Source organism: Panthera onca, chromosome A2 (assembly GCF_046562875.1).
Source record: "Panthera onca isolate mPanOnc1 chromosome A2, mPanOnc1 haplotype 2, whole genome shotgun sequence".
NCBI classification, from domain to species: domain Eukaryota; kingdom Metazoa; phylum Chordata; class Mammalia; order Carnivora; family Felidae; genus Panthera; species Panthera onca.
The window spans coordinates 78,013,324-78,031,966 of NC_138340.1; the positions used below are offsets into that span (position 1 = coordinate 78,013,324).

Below are 18,643 nucleotides of genomic sequence, written 5' to 3' on the forward strand. Positions count from 1 at the left end.
AGTGATTATTTACTATGAGTTTCTACCTTAATGTAGGGGAATTTCTTGACAGGGAAATTTCCACATATTTCATCTTGTTTTGTTTCTCTTTTTTGAAAAGTTTTTATTTAAATTCCAGTTAGTTGACATGCAGTGTTATATTAGTTTCAGGTATACAATATAGTGATTCAACAATTCCATACAACACACAGTGCTCGCCACAAGTGCAGTCCTTAATCCCTATCACCTGTTTTGCCACCCCCCCCCCCAACCTCCCCTCTGATTACTATCAGTTTGACATCTGTGGGGGTGGGGGATGGAACGCATGTCACAATAACCAGGTGGTCTGTATCAGGATGTGTTTGGCTTCACATAGTAGTTGAAGTCACAAGGACATTTACTGATATTTAACTAGATATCTGGAGGTGGGCAGTCTCAGGGTTGACTTGATTATCAACAATGCCCTTGAGACTCTAGACTCTAGCCCTTCCCACCATCTTCTGCTTGCATTTCATCCCCATGATTTTGCCTCACAGTTGCAAGATGGCTACAAGAAGTTCAACCATCCTGGTTTCCCTCTCTAGAGTACAAAGCAGAAAAAACAAGTAGTGTGTCATATCCTTAGAGGTTGGGTTGAATTGGATAAAATGATGATTATAATGGTGAAGTAGTAAGAATAAGCTTCTAAGCAAATTCTAGTGTGGACTGCCCTCTGTGCATGGCTAATAAAAAGCTCCTCCAACAGAGGAGGTGAATTTGTCTAGCTAGGGACTAGTTCTTGTGTGGGGTAGGTTTAGAGGGGAGAGGCTATGAGAGGGCTAAGTGGTTATTCTTGGTTTTGTTTTAATTCACCACTGAATGGCAGGCAAATAGTGTCTAAGGCAGCACAGGCTTGAGCTTATAGCCTAGTGTTCTTTGGTAGCTCTCAAAGGCCTACAAACTAGTATCAGTCTAATTTCTCCCTTTCTTTCCTTTTTCCTAGTCATAAAAACATTTTATTCCCTGAGAATTTTCCAGTGCACAGGCTGGATGTGGCAGCCACTGCTGAATGAAGCCATTGCTATGGAAGCTCTTGTCCCAGTTGAGGAGAATTCTGTGTTCACTCAGTCTGGCACCTCCCACACTGGATACAGTTGTTAGGGGCCCTTGGCCATGGACCTTGGGCCCCTGCATCAGCTGCATGGGCTTGTTGCCCCAACTAGTCAAAACCACTGGCCCATAATGTTTTACTTTTTATGTGTTCTCATCTTTGAAAAGTAATTTATTTTCTATCCCTTTTGTTCAAAGATTTTGAACATTGATGTTGTCTTAAAGGGTTATCTAGCTTATTCATGTCACTAAAGGCTAAAATTAGAATCAAATGAGAACAGGAAGGCAAAAGTTATAAAGATAACCAAAGAAGATTCTATCTTAGATACTAAAAGATTTGCTTCAAAATAATTGATTGTTTTTACTATGAGCAGGGAGAAACAGTATGGAAAAGAATACTAGTCTTTGAATCAGAAAATTTTGGTTCAGGATCCAGCTTTATCATTCTAACCTTGAACTGAACAATTACCTTTACTGGGCTTCATGCAACCTATTTATGTGTCTAAGAAGCAATATTGTTTTTAAATTTATGGGACTAATTTGTTGACTCTTTTCATCTGTTTGTTAAAAAAATTTTTTTTATTCTTTTTATTTTAGAGAGATAGACCATGAGCGGAGAAGAGGGGGAGAGAGAGAGAGAGAGAGAGAGAGAGAGAGAGAGAGGGAGGGAGAGAGAGAAACTTAAGCAGGCTCTATGCCGAGATTTTAACCGACATGGGGCTTGATCCCACAACCCTGGGGTCATGATCTGAGTTGAAATTAAGAATTGAGTCAGACACCCAACTGACTGAGCCATCCAGGCATCCCTCACCTAGTATTCATTTTAATACTCAGTTTTCTTTTTCCACATTTATGATTCTAAATGTTAATATTTTTCCAATCTGTTACTAATAGTCCCTAACTCGCTGATTATTTTTATATGTAAAAATTTTATAAAAATTTTATAAATTTTTTTAAATTTTATATTTTATATGTAAAAATATTATTTTTATATGTAAAAATGTCATTTTTGTATGACATAGGCTTTTCTCATTGAGCTGTGCTAATTGATGACTTTGTTAAGGTGGAAGGACGCTTGTTTAATTTTTTAAAAGGATTAATCAAAATTGGACATAACAGAATCCAGATCCCAAAGTGTCACAATCAGGAATATTAGAGTGAAACTAACAAAATGAAATTTAATAAGGATAAGTGTAAAAGTCTTCCCAGTACAGTACAAAGCATACATAATTTTGGAGAAGTTCATGTGGGACAAAGATTTAAGATTTTTATTTGACTTTAAATTTAATATGAGTTAACAGTATGAAGAAGTTGCTTAATTTGAAGTTTTGATAATCTAAAATTTACTTTTTGAGATTGGTTCTATGAAGCTCTAGAAGACTGACAATGGGTAAAAAGAAATTGAAAGTAGACTTTAATTAAGCATAAGAGAAATCTTTTTACTAGACCTGAGGAACAAAGAATTTTGGTTAATTTCAGGCCTGGCTATTTTCAAGTCTGACCAGTTTCTTGGTCCATTTTCCATTTGGACAATTTCTGGTTTGATCAATCATTCATCAATAAATGTTAATATACAATGTTATGTTGTAGATTTATCTTATTTTGATTTCTGCCTATTCTCTATTTTTCATTTCTTTATTTGCCTTTCTTGCCTTCCCCCGGCTTCTTTAAACATTTTTTTAGAATTCTATTTTGATTCATCTATAATTTAAAAAATTTATTTATTTTTTAATTAAAGTATAATGAACATGCAGTGTTATATCAGTTTCAGTTGTACAATATAACGATTCAACAATTCTATATGTTAGTGTTCATTCAGCATAAGTGTACTCTTACTCCCCTTCACGTATTTTACTTTTCCCCCACCCGCCTTCCTTTTGGCAACCACCAGCTCTCTATATTTGAGAGCCTAAGTTTTTTGTTTATCTCTTTTTTCTGTTTGTTTGCTTTGTTTTTTTAAAGTCCACATATGAATGAAATCATATGGCATTTGTCTCTCTCTGTCTGACCTATTTCAGTTAGCATTACACCTTCTAGATCCATCCATGTTGCAAATAGCAAGATCTCATTCTTTTTTATGGCTGAGTAATATTCCATTGTGTGTGTATAGATGAATGGATAAAGAAATGGTATATATTATATATAATATATATCTTTGAAAAGTATATTATATATAATATATAATAAAATAATATAATTATAATAATATGATAAATGTAATATAATATAATATAAATACCATTTCTTTATCCATTCATCTATAGGTAGATACTTGGGTTCCTTCCATATCTTGGCTATTGTATATAATGCTGAAATAAACATAGGGGTGCATATATCTTTTCAAATTAATGTTTTATTTTCTTTGGGTAAATACCTAGTAGGGGAATTACTGTATTGTATGATACTTCTATTTTCCATTTTTTTGAGGAACCTATATATTGTCTTTCACAGTGATTGCACTAGTTTTCAGTCCCACCAACAGTACACAAGGGTTCCTTTTTTTCCCCCAACATCTTCACCAACACTTGTTTCTTGTCTTTTTGATACTAGCCATTCTGACAGGTATGAGGTAATATCTCATTTTATGTGTCTCCTGGCCATTGTATGTCTTCTTTGGAAAATTATCTATTCATGGCTTCTGTGCATTTTTAAATTAGATTACTTTTTGGTGTTGAGTTGTATACATCCTTTGTATATTTTAGATATTAACCCCTTATATGCTTTGTAAATATTTTTCCCATTTGGTGGGTTGTGTTTTTGTTCTGTTGATGGTTTCCTTTGCTGGGCAAAAACAAAAGCTTTTTATTTTGGCATAGTCCCAATAGTTTAATTTTGCTTGTATTTCCCTTGCCTGAGGACACATATCTAGAAAAGTGTTTCTATGGCTAATTTCAAAGAGATTACTGCCTATGTTTTCTTCTAGGAGTTTTGTGGTTTTAGGCCTCAAATTTATGTTTTTAACCCATTTTGAGTTTATTTCTGTGTATAATGCAAGAAATTGGTCCCATTGTACATTCTTAATCTTCCCTCTTGCATTCCAATTTTAGTATATGTGCTGCTGCAGTGATCACAATTTATCTATGTTTTTGAGCAGATCTTTTTCTATCAATTTTTAGTGGCTTCTCTAGGTATGATGCCATACATATGTAACTTATTCTACTCTACTGGGGACGTTTCATCAGTTCCAGTGAAGTATAGAAACCTAACCTCCCTTTATGTCTCTTTATCCTCCCTGTTTCTAATATATTTGTTTTAAATATTTCCTTTACATACATTTAGAACCACATTTAAAAATGTTATAATTTTTACTTCAACCATTGTATGAGTCTGCTCAGCCTGCCATAACACAATACTAACAGCAGAGTGGCTTCAACAACAGAAATTTATTTTCTCACAGTTCTGGAGCCTGAGAAGTCCAAAATCAAGATCCCATCTGATTTAGTCCCTAGTGAGAGCCTTTTCCTGATTTACTGAGAACCTTTTTCTCTCTGTGTCCTCACATGGTAGAGAGAAAGAGAGCTCTGGTTTCTCTTCCTCTTATAAGGATACCAGCCCTACAGGAATAGGACCTCACCCTTTTTTAACCTTTATTACCTGCTCAGAGACCCTGGGTGGGGGGTGGGCCACCTTGGGGATTAGGCCTTCAACTTATGAGGAGCACATTCAGTCCATGACAACCATCCAACATAATTTAGGAAACTCAATAGGAAAAGGAAAGTCTATCATATTTACACATATTTTTGCTTATTGTAGTTTTTTATTCTTCCTGTTGTTCCAAGGTTCCTTCTTTATTGGTTCTCTTCTGTTAGAGAATTTCCTTTAGCCATTACTGTAGAATAGATCTGCTAGCAAAAACGTCCCTTTGTTATGCTTCATGTGAGGATGTCTTGCCTTTGTATTTATTGTAGAAGGATATTTTCACTGGGCATAGGAATCTGGATTGGCAGTTCTTTTCTTTGATCACTTGAAAAATGTTGAGCCACTTCCTTCTGGTCTCCATGGTTTCTGATGAGAAATCTGGTCATTCAAATGCTTTCTCCTTTTACAGTTAAGGTGTCATTTTTATCTGACTATATTCAAGATGGTTTTCATTGTCTTTGTCTTTCAGAAGTTTGACAGTGATGTGTCTTGATGTGGATTCTTTGGATTTATCTTATTTAGGTTTGTTCAACTTCTTGAATCTGTAGGTTTGTGTTTTTGCCAAATTTGGAACATTTTCAGCCGTTATTTCACATACTTTTTAGCCCCACCTTCTTTATCTCTCTTTCTAGGCCTCTGATGACACAGAGGTTCTGTCCTGTTTGGTTTATTAGTCTGTTTTCTCTCTGTTGTTCGTATTGGATAATATTTATTGGTCTATCTTCAAGTTCGCCAATTTTTTCCTCTGTCTTCTCCATTCTGCTGTTGAGACCAGACCATTTGCTAAGCTCTTTATTTCAATTATTACATTTTTAAGTTCTAAAATTTCCATTTGGTTTTTCTTTATATTTCCTGTTTTTTGCTATGATTTTTTATTTTTTTACAGCAGTTATTTATTTATTTATTTATTTATTTATTTATTTATTTATTTTTGCTTCTTTCAAGAATGCTCATAATTGCTTATTAAAGTCCTTATGATGACTATTTAAAAATCTTGTTATATAATCCTAACATCTTTCTCATCTCAGTGTTGGCATCTATTGATTGTCTTTTTACATTCCATTTGAGATCTTCCTGGCTCTTGGTATGATAAATGATTTTAATAGAAACCTGGACATTTTGGATATTGTGTTAGGAGACTGTGGATATTATTTAAACTGTTTTAGCTGATTTTCTCCAACACTGTACCAACAGGGAATGGGAGGGATGCTGCCACAGTACTGCTAGGTAGGAGTCCAGGTTTCCCACTCTGGCTCCACTGACACCTAAGTCAGGGAAAGAGGCTTCTCATTACTACTGCATTGAGGTGGGCATGCTAGCGCCTCACCAGGCCTTTGCTGCTAGATCCCTGGCTGGTAAGGGGTAGAGTGTCTTGTTACTGCTCCCCAAATTGTCTCCACTGACACTATAGGAAAGAATTGCCTCTTTACTGCCCATCAGGGATGGGCAGTATTTAGCCTTCTCTGACACCATCCAGCATGAGTAGTGGGTGCCGTGTTACAGCCTGGGGAGGGTAAAAGCCACAGGTTTCTTTAGGTGGTGTTTTGCTATAGTAGATTATTATTTTCTAAAAGTTTTTAGTCTTGCTAGGTTACTTCTTTCCTGGTCCTATAGTTAGAAAGAACAAGATTGTTGGGGCTTTTTGTATCTACATCTGTTGGCATTTCTGGGTCATTGGCTTCTCCAGCAATCAGTCTGAGATGTGTGTAGAAAAGAGAAGAAATGAAAACCCAGGGAACTCATTGCTGTGTTGTTCTTTGGGCTCTGAGGTCCCTAGCCTGTTTGCTTTCTCCTCTCCATTTTTCAGTCTTCTAATGTTCATTTTATGTCCAGAGTTTAAAGTTGTAAGTAGCAGGAGGAATAGGGAAAATAAGTGTATTTCATCCTCCTGGAAGTGGAAGTCCTAGCTTCTCAGTTTATACGGTCTTTGTGTATTTCACATTAGCAGTATTAATTAGAGCATAACAGAGCTTTGAAATAACTTGTAGAAAAATCTAAATTACTTTAGAATGGCTCTAATGAGAAGGCTGAAATTTTTTTTTTTGATGAATCATGGTCTATTTAATTTCATTCAAACTAAATTTAATGCTATCTCTTCAGAATAAATACAAGAATGTTTGAAACATCTCTGGACTAACAAAAACCTACATTCTGGTTCACAGTCTTCCACTATCCAGCCATGTGAACTTGAGCAGATTTACTGCAATCTCAGTATTCTCATCTGGATTAAGAGTGTTGGGCTCATTAGATGATATCTAAACTTCCTTCTAGCACTGGCATTTTACTTACCCCTCAACAACTTATTACTTTTTAAAAAAATCTCTAGACTCCCACTGAAATACAGGGTTTGAAATATGTTTGTTAAATCAAATAAAATCCTCATGATTAGACAAGAAAAGTAAGGATGGCTATTATTTATTGGATACTTACGGTGAACCAGGCACTATAGTAAATGTTTTATAAATGTTTGCTCATCCAATCCTCAAAACAGTAAATTAAATTAGAGATTATGTACATTTTATTGATAAGGAGAGTAAGGCTTGGAAAAGTTAAAAACCATGTCTGAGGATATTTTTTTTCCTGAAGTTTTCTTTTTTTAAATAAACATCTATTTGATTCCAAAACTGATGCTTGCAACTACTTATATATACTCTTAAAAAATAGCTTACAATTTTTTAAATGTTTATTTATTTTTGAGAGAGAGAGAGAGAGAGAGCAGGGGAGGGGCAGAGAGAGGAAGACACAGAATCTGAAGCAGGCTCCAGACTCTGAGCTGTCAGCACAGAGCCCAATGCAGGGCTCGAACCCACAACCCATGAGATCATGACCTGAGCCAGAGTTGGACACTCAACTGACTGAGCCACCCAGGTGCTCCTATGTTTTCTTCTAGGAGTTTTATGGTTTCAGGTCTCACATTTAGGTATTTAACTCATTCTGAGTTTATTTTTGTATATGGTATAGTAAAAAAGTGGTCCAGTTTTCCCACACCATATCTTGAAGAGACTGCCTTTTCCTTATTATAATACATTCTTGCCTCCTTTATCATAGATTAGTTGACTATGTACTCTTACATATACTTTTTATTTTTTGGCCACTTTTCAATAAGCAAACTATTTTATAGATATGGAATCTTAAAGGAGAGGTCTAGATAGCTAGGTGATGTCTTTTAGTTTTCTCCAGTCACTTTATTCTGCTTGGATTTGTTTTTTAACTGTGTAACATATATTCAGAAAATGTACAGCTACAGCTAGTTTTTTGTTTTTTTTTCTGTTTATTCTCTTTATCCACCCACCATTTAGTATTCTATTATAGGGAGCATCATTCCCCTTGAGAGGTAATGGAATAAACTCAGGATTTCAGACAGTCATTCCTTAAGAACAAAAATTTAATTTGACAACTTTCCATAAACTTTATAATGTCTCAGGACAGTCCCAGGAATTAGAAGGAATGTATTGTTATCTTTACGAGTAAACTTTACTTACTTATAGAGAATGGATAAGGATTTGAGTTAATCAAAAGGTAGAGGTCAAGAAGAAATATAAAAATAAAAAAAGAAAACAGAAGAATAGAGCAAATAATATCAAATTTAAAAGTATGTGGTCTTTTAAACTATTTAACATGATGCTAGTTCCTAAAAATATTTCATAAAAAGTTTCATTTTAAGTAAATTAAATGAGTGTGTATTAAAAAAGAACTGTTTAATACTATGCAATTTGTTGAGATGTTATGTTTTCATAAAGTCAAAATTATGTCAAAAAGAGATTCATCCTCTTAATCAAAATCAACTCTATAAGTTTGTAGGGATGCCTGTTATGTATTTATTTGGCAAAAGACCCTAAAGTACTTATGTTAACTTGTAAGGAAGGGAATAACAAGATGAGAAGCCAGGAGTACATAAATCCTTATTTTACCCTCTCTTTTATTATGAAGTCCCCTTATCATTCAGCTGGCTCACTCTGTACAATTTTCTATGTCAGTCTGCAGGGGCATTCCAATGGAAGTTATTCAAATTTCACATTACTATGTGTTCCCAGAATTACCAAGAGAACTAATTGTGATGTAAAAAGTTTTAATATCATTTCTTTATAAGGACTTAGGAAATTGGCAATTGGCTCCTTAATCTTGATCTGAGATCAGATGTGCTTTTCTAGGAAAATGATTTTCTCTTCAGAAAGTTGCCATGATTTTGGTAGGTAGAGAACTGGTCTCCATATAGGAAGTTCTGTTTTTGCCATAAACCCATTGTGTGGAGAAGGCATTCTGGTGTTAGAGAAACAGCTTTCAGAATAGTTTTGGTTGGTTTAGTTTTTATTGAAACTGAACAAAGTATTATCTGGTTCAAACAAAACATCTGCTAAGTCCAATATAAGACTGATAAAAACTCAATTCTGGGTAGAGTGGAAGTAGAAATAGGGGTACAGCTCTGACCCTTGTCACTTCACTCATGCATTAAGCGTTTGCTATTGAACCTCTGAGTCTGGGCAGCAGCATTTGAAAAGCCTCCAGTGAAATGTAAAGATCACTAGGTTAGGAACCCAATAACCTAAACTATATAGTCCCGTTATTGCTGTCAACAAGCTGTATGACTGAACCTCCGTGGGTCCAGATTTCCTCATCTGTGAAACAAGGAGATTGAACTTGGTATCTTTCAGCTCAAATATTGGAGGGAACCATTAGCAACTGTATGCAAATCACAAAACTTCTGTGCTTTATCAGTTTTCTACTGCAAAATAAGATGCTCACTGAAGGGTAAAATTTGCATGCATACCTTAAAGTTCTAAGTATTAAGAGATTTTTTTTTAGCCTTAAAAATTAAAGGGAGTTGAGAGAAAATTGCATTATAAATGTGAAATATAAAATTGTCCTGTTCTAAGCGATTTCACTATATCGTTCTTTCTCAGTTCATTGCAAATAATTAGCAGTATTTTATTGATTTACTGAGCAAACATTGAGTGGCCCACTAGAGTGCCAAGTAGGCTAGAAAAGACGATTAGCAAATGACCACTACTCTATAAACATTTATAGTCCTCCCCTCAAATACAGGAGGGAATGTGTTCTTAACAATGTGTTGCTATCAACGGAACCTCTTTGATTGTGATGCCACGTTCTAAGTGATAAAGATGGTGCTGCAAAGGCACATATTGAAGCTAAATGAAAAGTGAAGTGTACTCATTTAGAAAGACTACTATTTAAAGACACAGAGACTTTCATTAAGGAGAATGGCTTTGTTGCAATTGATCTTTGATCAACTGGAGCAAAGAGTATTTTTTTATAGGTTTAATAGCCTTTGCTTTCCTGATAAGCAGAGTATCTCTTAAATATGAAGATGGTTCCATTGTCTAAAAGGAGATAGATCGTCCCACCAATGCTGCCCATATTACCTGAGTGCTTCTGGATTATTAGTGGTTGGTTGAAATGGATTGGAGCCAAAAGAGGGTAGAGTTGGATGAAGGTGCCAAAAGAGATCTTTGAAGGTTTAGAAGGGATGCCTGAAAGGTCCATTCCCTCTAGACTTACCCCCCAATCCTCATGCTATGATAGGAGGGGCAGCCTTTGGGCAGGTCTCCCTTTGTTATGCAGACTGCTAGATCTCCCAGCTCAATCCACAAATGCACCCACTCACTCTGAAAGGGTCCCTCCCCAAGGTGGATATGAAGTCCACCCCTTACCGTAGACATGGCAGCCTCTCCATATACCCACCCAACTGTTGACTGGCGTTCAAGGGCCACCACCATCACCCACCCCAGCACCATCTTCCAGGAACTGGCCTCTCCCCCATTAGTCCCCGCCCCTCTTCTGAGAGCACCCAATGGGTGGAGTCGGGGCTGTGGTGGGAGGGGCCTGAGGCGGGCGCATTTAAAGAAAGGCAGAGGGCGAAAGGAGGCTAGAGAGGAGAAGAAAGAAACCAGGGGGCGAGGCGCCGTCCAATGACAAAGCCCAGGGGTGGGCGCCGGCCGCCATCTTGTACCGGGCGGCAGGATATTCACCCGCGTCTTCCGCCCTCGGAGGGGGAGGGGCGGCGGCCGAGGCGAGAAAAGTAGCGAGAGACGCGCCGGCCCGGAGGCGCCAGCAGCGGCCGCCGCCGCGGACCTGGACGCGGGCGGGGGCGGCGGCGGCGGCGGCGGCGGCGACGAGAGCCGGCAAGCGCGGGCGGCCCCGAGCGGCCTCCGATGCGGCGCAGCGTGAAGAGGCGGCGGCGCCGGCCCCCGGCGGCCCCGGCCACGGCCGCCCGGGGCGGCGGCTTTCGGGCCGGAGGAGGGGCCGAGCTGGAGGCGCGGGAGGAGAAGGTGGTGTACTCGCGGTCGCAACTGTCGCTGGCCGACAGCACCAAGGCGCTGGGCGACGCCTTCAAGCTGTTCATGCCCCGCAGCACGGAGTTCATGAGCTCGGACGCGGAGCTCTGGAGCTTCCTCTGCAGCCTCAAGCACCAGTTTTCCCCGCACATCCTGCGCAGCAAGGACGTCTATGGCTACTCCTCCTGCCGGGCCCTGGTCCCCGACCCCCCGCCGCCCCCCGTCGCCCGCGGCCAGACGCGCCGGCCGGCGGCCAGGAGGAGGCGCCGCGGAGCCCGGGCGGCCGCCGTCCGCCGGAGGAAGCCCCCGCCGCCGCCGCCGCCGCCGCCGCCGCCGCCGGCCCCCGAGGACAGCCGCTCCCCCAAGCCCGCGGCCCCCGGGCCCTGCTTCGGGGGCCGCACCCTGGAGGAGATCTGGAGGGCGGCCACCCCGACGCTGACCACCTTCCCCACCATCCGAGTCGGCGGCGACGTGTGGGGCGAGCGCAGCCTGGCGGCGGCGCGGCGCCGGGCGCGCCAAGTCCTGCGAGTGAACCTGGAACCCGTGGTGAGGCTCCGCCGCTTCCCGGTGCCCCGGGCGTGAGACTCGGCCCCCTCCGCGAGACTCGGCCCCCTCCGCCCCGGGACGGCTTCCGCCTGGAGGGATGAACAAGTGACAGTCGAGTGTTTACAGATCCGGCCGGGACCGCGTTCCCTAGTGCACTTTACGGGCGAAGAAGCACCGGATGGTCCCGGCCCGCGCCCCCGGGATGCGGCGCCGCCGTCTGGGACTCCGGGGCAGGTGTGCCCTCTGCTGCCTCCCAGTACCGGGTCTGCGGAGGGAGGAGACAGCTGGACCCGCAAGGGTGGCCCCCTTTCTTCCTAACCCCAGATTGAGACGTCTCCAGGACTATAGGGGCAGATCCGTTTTCTCCCTTTTGGACTCTACCTCACTGGTCTGGAAGCCCTCCGAAGAAGTCATTCTTTTTTCCAAAGGAATTTGGTTTCGTGCTTGTGTAATAAAGCTAGAATTTACTTGCTGTTCATCCACCTCCCCGCTCCCCCCGCCCCACTTTTTCTTTTTTGACTGCCACCCCTCGTTCTGGACGAAAGATCGAATATGTGTTGAAAGGTGTTGCACTAGTTTGTGCTCAGGGTATTCTGAATCCCACTCGTTTCCGAATTTTAACTGGATTCCAAAGCTTTGACCAAGGATTTTTTCTAAGAAATTCAAGCGTATGACTGTTAATAATGTAGGGATTTGTATGGCTTTGAATTTCATGGGCTCAGTGATTACAAACAAAGAGATGCAAAGTTCAACTGTTTAAACATTTTTAAGGTGTTTCTAAAGATTTTATATTGAAATTTAATGTTTATATTTACTGAGCTCTTAAAGGAAATGGCAGAAACTCATGGAAGTTTTGTTTAGGAAAAGTTGACTTGTGAAATTCTTTTTAAGTGAATAAAATTAAAGTGCATTGAAACCACATGGCTTGCGATAAAAAAGAATGAGTGAATTACAAAGAACTGGTGTTGGTTAAAGAGATGGATGGAATCCGATTGGAAATGATTTGGCCTCCTTGTACTAGTCTAACATACAGATCTGGGAATATTTCAAGGATAATTTATTTTAAAATGGAAATCGCGTAGAAAAAATGAGTATGCGTATGCGCGGTGACCAAAATGCCAAACAGAATACCCATTGGAATTCTCAGAAGTATTAATGATCTAGAGGGGTGGAGGCATTTCTTGGTATCAGATAACTGGTTGAAGTTAACTTTGGGCAAAATAGGTTTTCCTCCCTTGTTTTTGTTGTTGTTGTTGGCTAACAGAAATGTCCAGATTACTATCAGTTACTCTTATAAACATCATGACAATTAGTTAACTGTTTTGCTTCACGAGTTACCTTTATTATCTCGTTTCCATTCATAATTATGTTTGTAGTTATTGGTCTTTTGTTTGACAGCCGAAGACCACAGGAATCAAACAGGCGAGCCACAAGAGTACTGACCCTTCTTTTACACTTTTATAATAGTGTTTGTATCCTATGGCCCAGTGTGGAATTCTTGATTATCCAAGTGCCTTCGGTCATTGGTGGCAGCAAGACTTAATGGTTTTTAGCCAGTGGTGCCGCAGCCAGATTTTACTGCAATATCTAAAGGGTCAAGTAGTGATTTTGTACCACTATTATTTCAAATTTGAGTATTCTGCCATGGAACCATCCATACCAGGCTGGAACATGACCTATGAAATCTTCAATATTAAGGTTTCTCTCTGCTTGGCAGCTTCTTAGGGGAATAATGAGAGTTGCAATTTTGACTCTTGTGTTTTTAGAATTCAAATGGCATAGCTTTCTGAAATGAATTTTTCAAGTTTAATAGTTCATAGTAGGAGTTTTGTGACTTTAATTTCAGTGTTCTTGTTTTGTAAAAAAGAAAAAAAGGAAAAAAAAGATACATCTATATATATATGACTTTATGCCAGTTACCCAGTAAGCCTCATATTCTTTTATTCACTACTCAATGATAATGTGTTGCTACAAATACTGTCACTTGAGTAAATAAAAGTGAATAATTACTTAGAAGATGGAGAGTGTTAAATTATATTTGTGTGATAGGAAGCTTATATATATTCTTTTGGTTATTAGCTTCCATTGCCAATTGTATTTCAAATACATAGGGTTTTCTCCCCCGCCCCCATTACCTTTTTTAGCTAATTAGCACCTGAGGAAAAAATACATATTTGTACCACTTCACTATTGTATATAATTTTATATTAATTAAAAAATAAATCCAATGGCCATATTAGAATGTAATTTCAACATATAGCTTATTTAGATAGCTTCCCAGAGGATTTTGAAATTAGATGTAGCTGGGAGGATAACTTTGCTCAGCACAAAATTGAAACATAACCATTGACACCATGCGTTTATTTAAACTTAACTGAGAATCTTATTTTTTTTTCTTCCTATGCCTTGTTACTTTAGTGCACTTGAACTTGAGTTAATGCTTTGGGTTATCCGGGCTATCTGATTTCAGTTTGGATCTGATTGCCCATCCTAAATTTAATGTTATTTACCTGGTCTCTTAAAAAATCTTGCCGTTTCTAGTTTGCAAAACAAGATGTAAAAAAATCTTTATTTTTGCCAAGTTGTCTTTAGCAAAACCTTGCTGAAGTTGGTTGTTTTACAACTTATACAATGTGAAGAAACAACTAATATAGTTGATTCGTATATTAATAGGAAAATGAAAGTATTTTATGGATACTTTTGGGCAGAATGTGAAAAGGAACTTGGCACGGTGGCCTTTTTGATGAGGCATTCATTTACTGTCTTCTAAAGTGAGTCTGTGCTTAGCTTGTACATAGTTTTTTGAAAGAAATCCCATAATCTTTATTCATTCTCTTACCTTTATATCTCATATGGCACAAGTAAAGGGGGAAGTTAAGGAGGAAGTTTATCACCTTGCTATGCTTGAGTGCCTAAATGTGGTGACCGGCACCTGAAATAACCTTTTGAATTCCTGATGTCATTGTTATCCCCCTTCAACTTGTCAACCAGCAACTTATTTTTCCTTACGGAACTCAGTAATGTTATGATTGTTGAGGGCAAACTTCATTGTTGTTAGTGCAAAGTGTCGCTGTGGTGGTGTGTATTTATTTTGTCCAAGTTTGAGTACCTGATTGGACAAGTGTAATTTAAGCTGGTGGCTGACACGTATCGATTTGCTGTGTGCAAGCAATAGAACTATCTTCCTGAAAACTATTCAATAAAAATGCATTAAAAATATTTGGATACAAAAAAATGTGAGCAATTTTGAACTCAAAATTTTTTTGTTGTTTCAAGGATTGCCACAGCACTCTTTAAATTGGTGTTTTTAATGGACATATATACATAATATTTACTTTATTGCTGTGTTTAAAATATTTTTTGATAAGACTGTTATGTCTTAAGTGCATTAGAAGGCAATTGTTTGTAATGGAACTGAATTGTTTTCTTGGACAGTTTGATGTGCGCATATGATTAAGATTTACAATCTGGTTGTACTTTTCTTTTTAATTTATTAACTGTAAATAAATTTTAGAGAATATACAGTGTCTGGCTTTTCTAATGATGTTGGGGAGTTTTTGAAATGGGATTTTATGTTTGCATGTGAATTGGAAGGCAATGTGAGAAGTTTTGACTTCTTTTGTGAACTTCAGAATCCTGGAAGTCTTGAGATACGTGTTTTATGCTATTTGGGGAGTCAACAGTATATCAGTATCAACTCTGATGATCCAGTGAATCTCTGAGACAGTGCTTCATGCCCAAGCCCAAACCATTACCCAGTTTGCCAGCTTAATAAAGACTTTAAAAATGCATCAGAATTCACTTTGACTCCTGACCCCAACCCCCTTGGGGTGGTGATAGAAGGTCTCATGCTCACGTTTTTTTATATTATAAAAGAAAGTAAGCGTGCTCTATGTGAGTAGCAGCAGTAAAGACTGTTCTACAGAAGTAAAGCCCGAATTTTCATTACAGTCTAGAGGGTAGAAGTGCAGTGCTAGGAAGGACAGGATTCATAGTATTATGTGGCCTGAATATGTCTTCGTATCTGAGTTCCTATCAATAATTGGAGGCAGCAGTGTAATAACTGTGGATCACATTGCCTGGGATGGCATTAAAGCTTTGCCACTTGCAACCATCCGAACTTTAGGTAAGTTACAGAAACTCTGTGCTTTACCTTCCTCAAGAATCAAATGCGGTTAGTAAAAGAAACTATTGGGCTATTGAAAGGATTAAAAAGGGCGTTAATGGGTGAACACATAGGAAATGCTTAATAAATGCTATTAATTGGAGGCATATGTACTGAGAATAAGTGTATATGCTGAGTGGTCCTTTGGGAGTTTAGCATCCTGAAAATAGAGTGTGGTCTGGGAAAGGCAAAAGACAAATGATGAGAAGGTAATTTGTGGGTGAATTAAATTGAAGACAGACAGCAGGAGGTTAGATTAAGTTGATTTATTAGGTAGTTTTCACTGTTGGAGGTTTTCTAGACTTCCTTAGAAATTTGGGGTCTTTTTATCATTTCTCTGGAAGATATTTAAAATATGCTGTTAGGGATATTAAACTATCTGAGAATCTATAAAAGTAATAAAAGTTACTGATCAAGAACTTGCCAAATTTCAACACTAAGTTTTCACTTCAAGTTAGCTCAGTAAGGTTTGCTTCAAAGCCATGTGAATTTACATGTACAAAACTAAATTAGAAGCAATTTGTGTGAGCTTTGTACTTCCTGTGTTGAAACAAATGAGTGCAGTAGTTAGATTTGAAATAGCAGAAAGTTATTACCAAAAGGAGAAGATATCCTCACATTTGAAGCACTGACACACTCATCTTTGGATTTTGGGTCTAATGCCTGTAATTTAGCTCTGATACCACCCCTCCCCCGCCCCCCACAAGGAATAACAATCTATTCTAAGTTGGTGAGCAAGCCAAAGTTGCAGTAGCTGAAATTAACACAAAAAGAATTTCCCTAGATGGAAGTTATCCAGTGGTAAGAAGCTCAAAACTCAGCCTGACTGCAGATTCCACAAGAGCAATGACTTCTCACCGTCAGCACTCACTTGTCTTGGTAAATGTCACCCTAAACTGTAATTTATTACATGAACATATCCAGAGCCCAACTGGAAAGCAGTGCTCATAACAACACGAGACAGTATGGCTCCCAAGCAAGTTTTAGTAAATATTCTAGTGGTCTCAAAACTGAACTTCGCTTGCTTTTGAAGGTATTCATAGAAATGTTAACTTTGAGATTCTTCCAAGTACTGAAATTAACTATGTAAAATGTACATACGTTTCTCTCTTCTAGGATTTTTTCAAGTACGTATTCTTTAAATGTTTAGTAGATGAGTAGAGGAAAAAGGGTATGATTTAGAGGTCTGCACTCAGATTAAGTAAGATTATTGAAGCATAGCATACATTTAAAAGGACATATATTTATTAAAAGTATTATGAGCACAGCTTGATGAAATTGCATAAATTCAATATACTTGTGGAATCAGCACTCATTAAAAAAATTACCGGTACCCCAGAGGACCCCATATGCCTCTTTTAGCCACTGTCTATCTCCCCTTCAGGATAGCAATTATTCTGACTTTTTACAGCATAAATAACTTTTGCCTGTTTTTAGACTTTATAGAAATGGAATTATGTGTCGTATACCTTGCTTCTTTCACTCAAAATTATGTTTGTGATATTCATGTTATTGTATGTAGTTATAAATCCTTTATTCTCATTGGTGTATAGAATTCCATTGTGTGAATAGTTTACAATGTTTCTGCAACTCTTGATGGGCATTTAGGTAGATTCTAGCCTAGGGCAATTATGAATAAAACTTCCGTGAACATTATAGGACATGTCCTGTGGTGAACATTTTTTAAAATAGTGTTTATCTAGGAGTGAATTTGCTGGGTCACATGTCATCCAAATGATCAGCTTTGGTAAGATACCTCCAAACAGTTTTCCAAAGTGGTTATACCAATTTACATGAACTTTTTTCTATAGTAGTGCCTGCGAGTTCTGAGTACTTCATAGGCTTGGCAACACTTGCTATTTTTGGTCTTTTTCATTTTAGCTATTCTGGCAGGTAAACAGATTTTTTTTTTAATTGAAAAATTTCACTCCAAGTATTGTATACAAATGGTTAAAAAAAAAAAAAACCACAACATCTAAATTGCAGATAATGACTTGCAATAAAAAACAAAAGGCTCTCTTTTACCCACAAACACCTCTCCCCTAGAGGCAACACTTTTTTTTTTTTTTAAGTCAGGGTTTTTTAAAACAGGCTATATTTTTAAGGACGGTTTTAGGTTTAGAGATAAATTGCACAGAAAATACAGAGCTTTCCCACCCCCACCAGTTTCTATAGATATTACTACCTTGCATTAATGTGGGTACATTTATTATCACTGATGGATAAGCCACTATTGGTTGACACATTATCATTAACTAACATTAGGGTTTACTCTTTGTGTTGTATAGTTTCACAAGTTTTGACAAATACATAACGGCATGTATCTCCCATCACGGTATCATACAGAATAGTTACACCACCCTAAAAATGCCCTGTGCTCCACCTATCACCACTTCCTCTCTCCCCCTAAACCCTGACAACCACTGGTCTTTTTACCATCTCCGTAGTTTTGTTTTTTTCAAATGTCATTATAGTTGGAATCATAAAGCATATGGCTTTTTCTGATTGGCTTCCTTCACGTAGTAATACACATGTAAGTTTCCTCCATGGCTTTTAGATAGCTCCCTTCCTCCCTCTTTCCCTCCCTCCTCCCCCTCCTCCCTTCCTTCCTTCCTTTCATTAAGGGAGTTTATTTTTTAAAGCAGTTTTAGGTTTACAGAAAAAAGGACTGGAAAGTACAGAGAGTTCCCCTGTTCTCCCTCCTGCCCCCCCCCACCCCCAACACATAGTTTCCCCTATTGTAAACATCTTGCAGTAGAGCAGTGCATTTGTTACAACTGATGAGCCAATATGAAGACTATTATTAACTAAAGTCCAAAGTTTATCTTAGCATTCAGTGTGTTGTGCAGTTTTGTGAGTTTTGACAAATGCACAATGTCATGATTCTAAGCATTTCACTGTCTTACAAGATAGTTTCACTGCTGTAAAAATT

The 18,643-nt window shown here is 38.6% G+C and overlaps 1 protein-coding gene across 1 annotated transcript; it reads left to right on the forward strand.

Moving 5' to 3' along the window:
• The first annotated feature begins 10,766 nt into the window (after positions 1 to 10,766).
• On the forward strand, positions 10,767 to 15,068 carry CCDC71L (coiled-coil domain containing 71 like). Its single transcript, XM_060632269.3, has one exon. The coding sequence runs from the start codon at positions 10,878 to 10,880 to the stop codon at positions 11,580 to 11,582; it is 705 nt and encodes a 234-aa protein (XP_060488252.1). The 5' UTR covers positions 10,767 to 10,877; the 3' UTR covers positions 11,583 to 15,068.
• Positions 15,069 to 18,643: the final 3,575 nt, after the last annotated feature.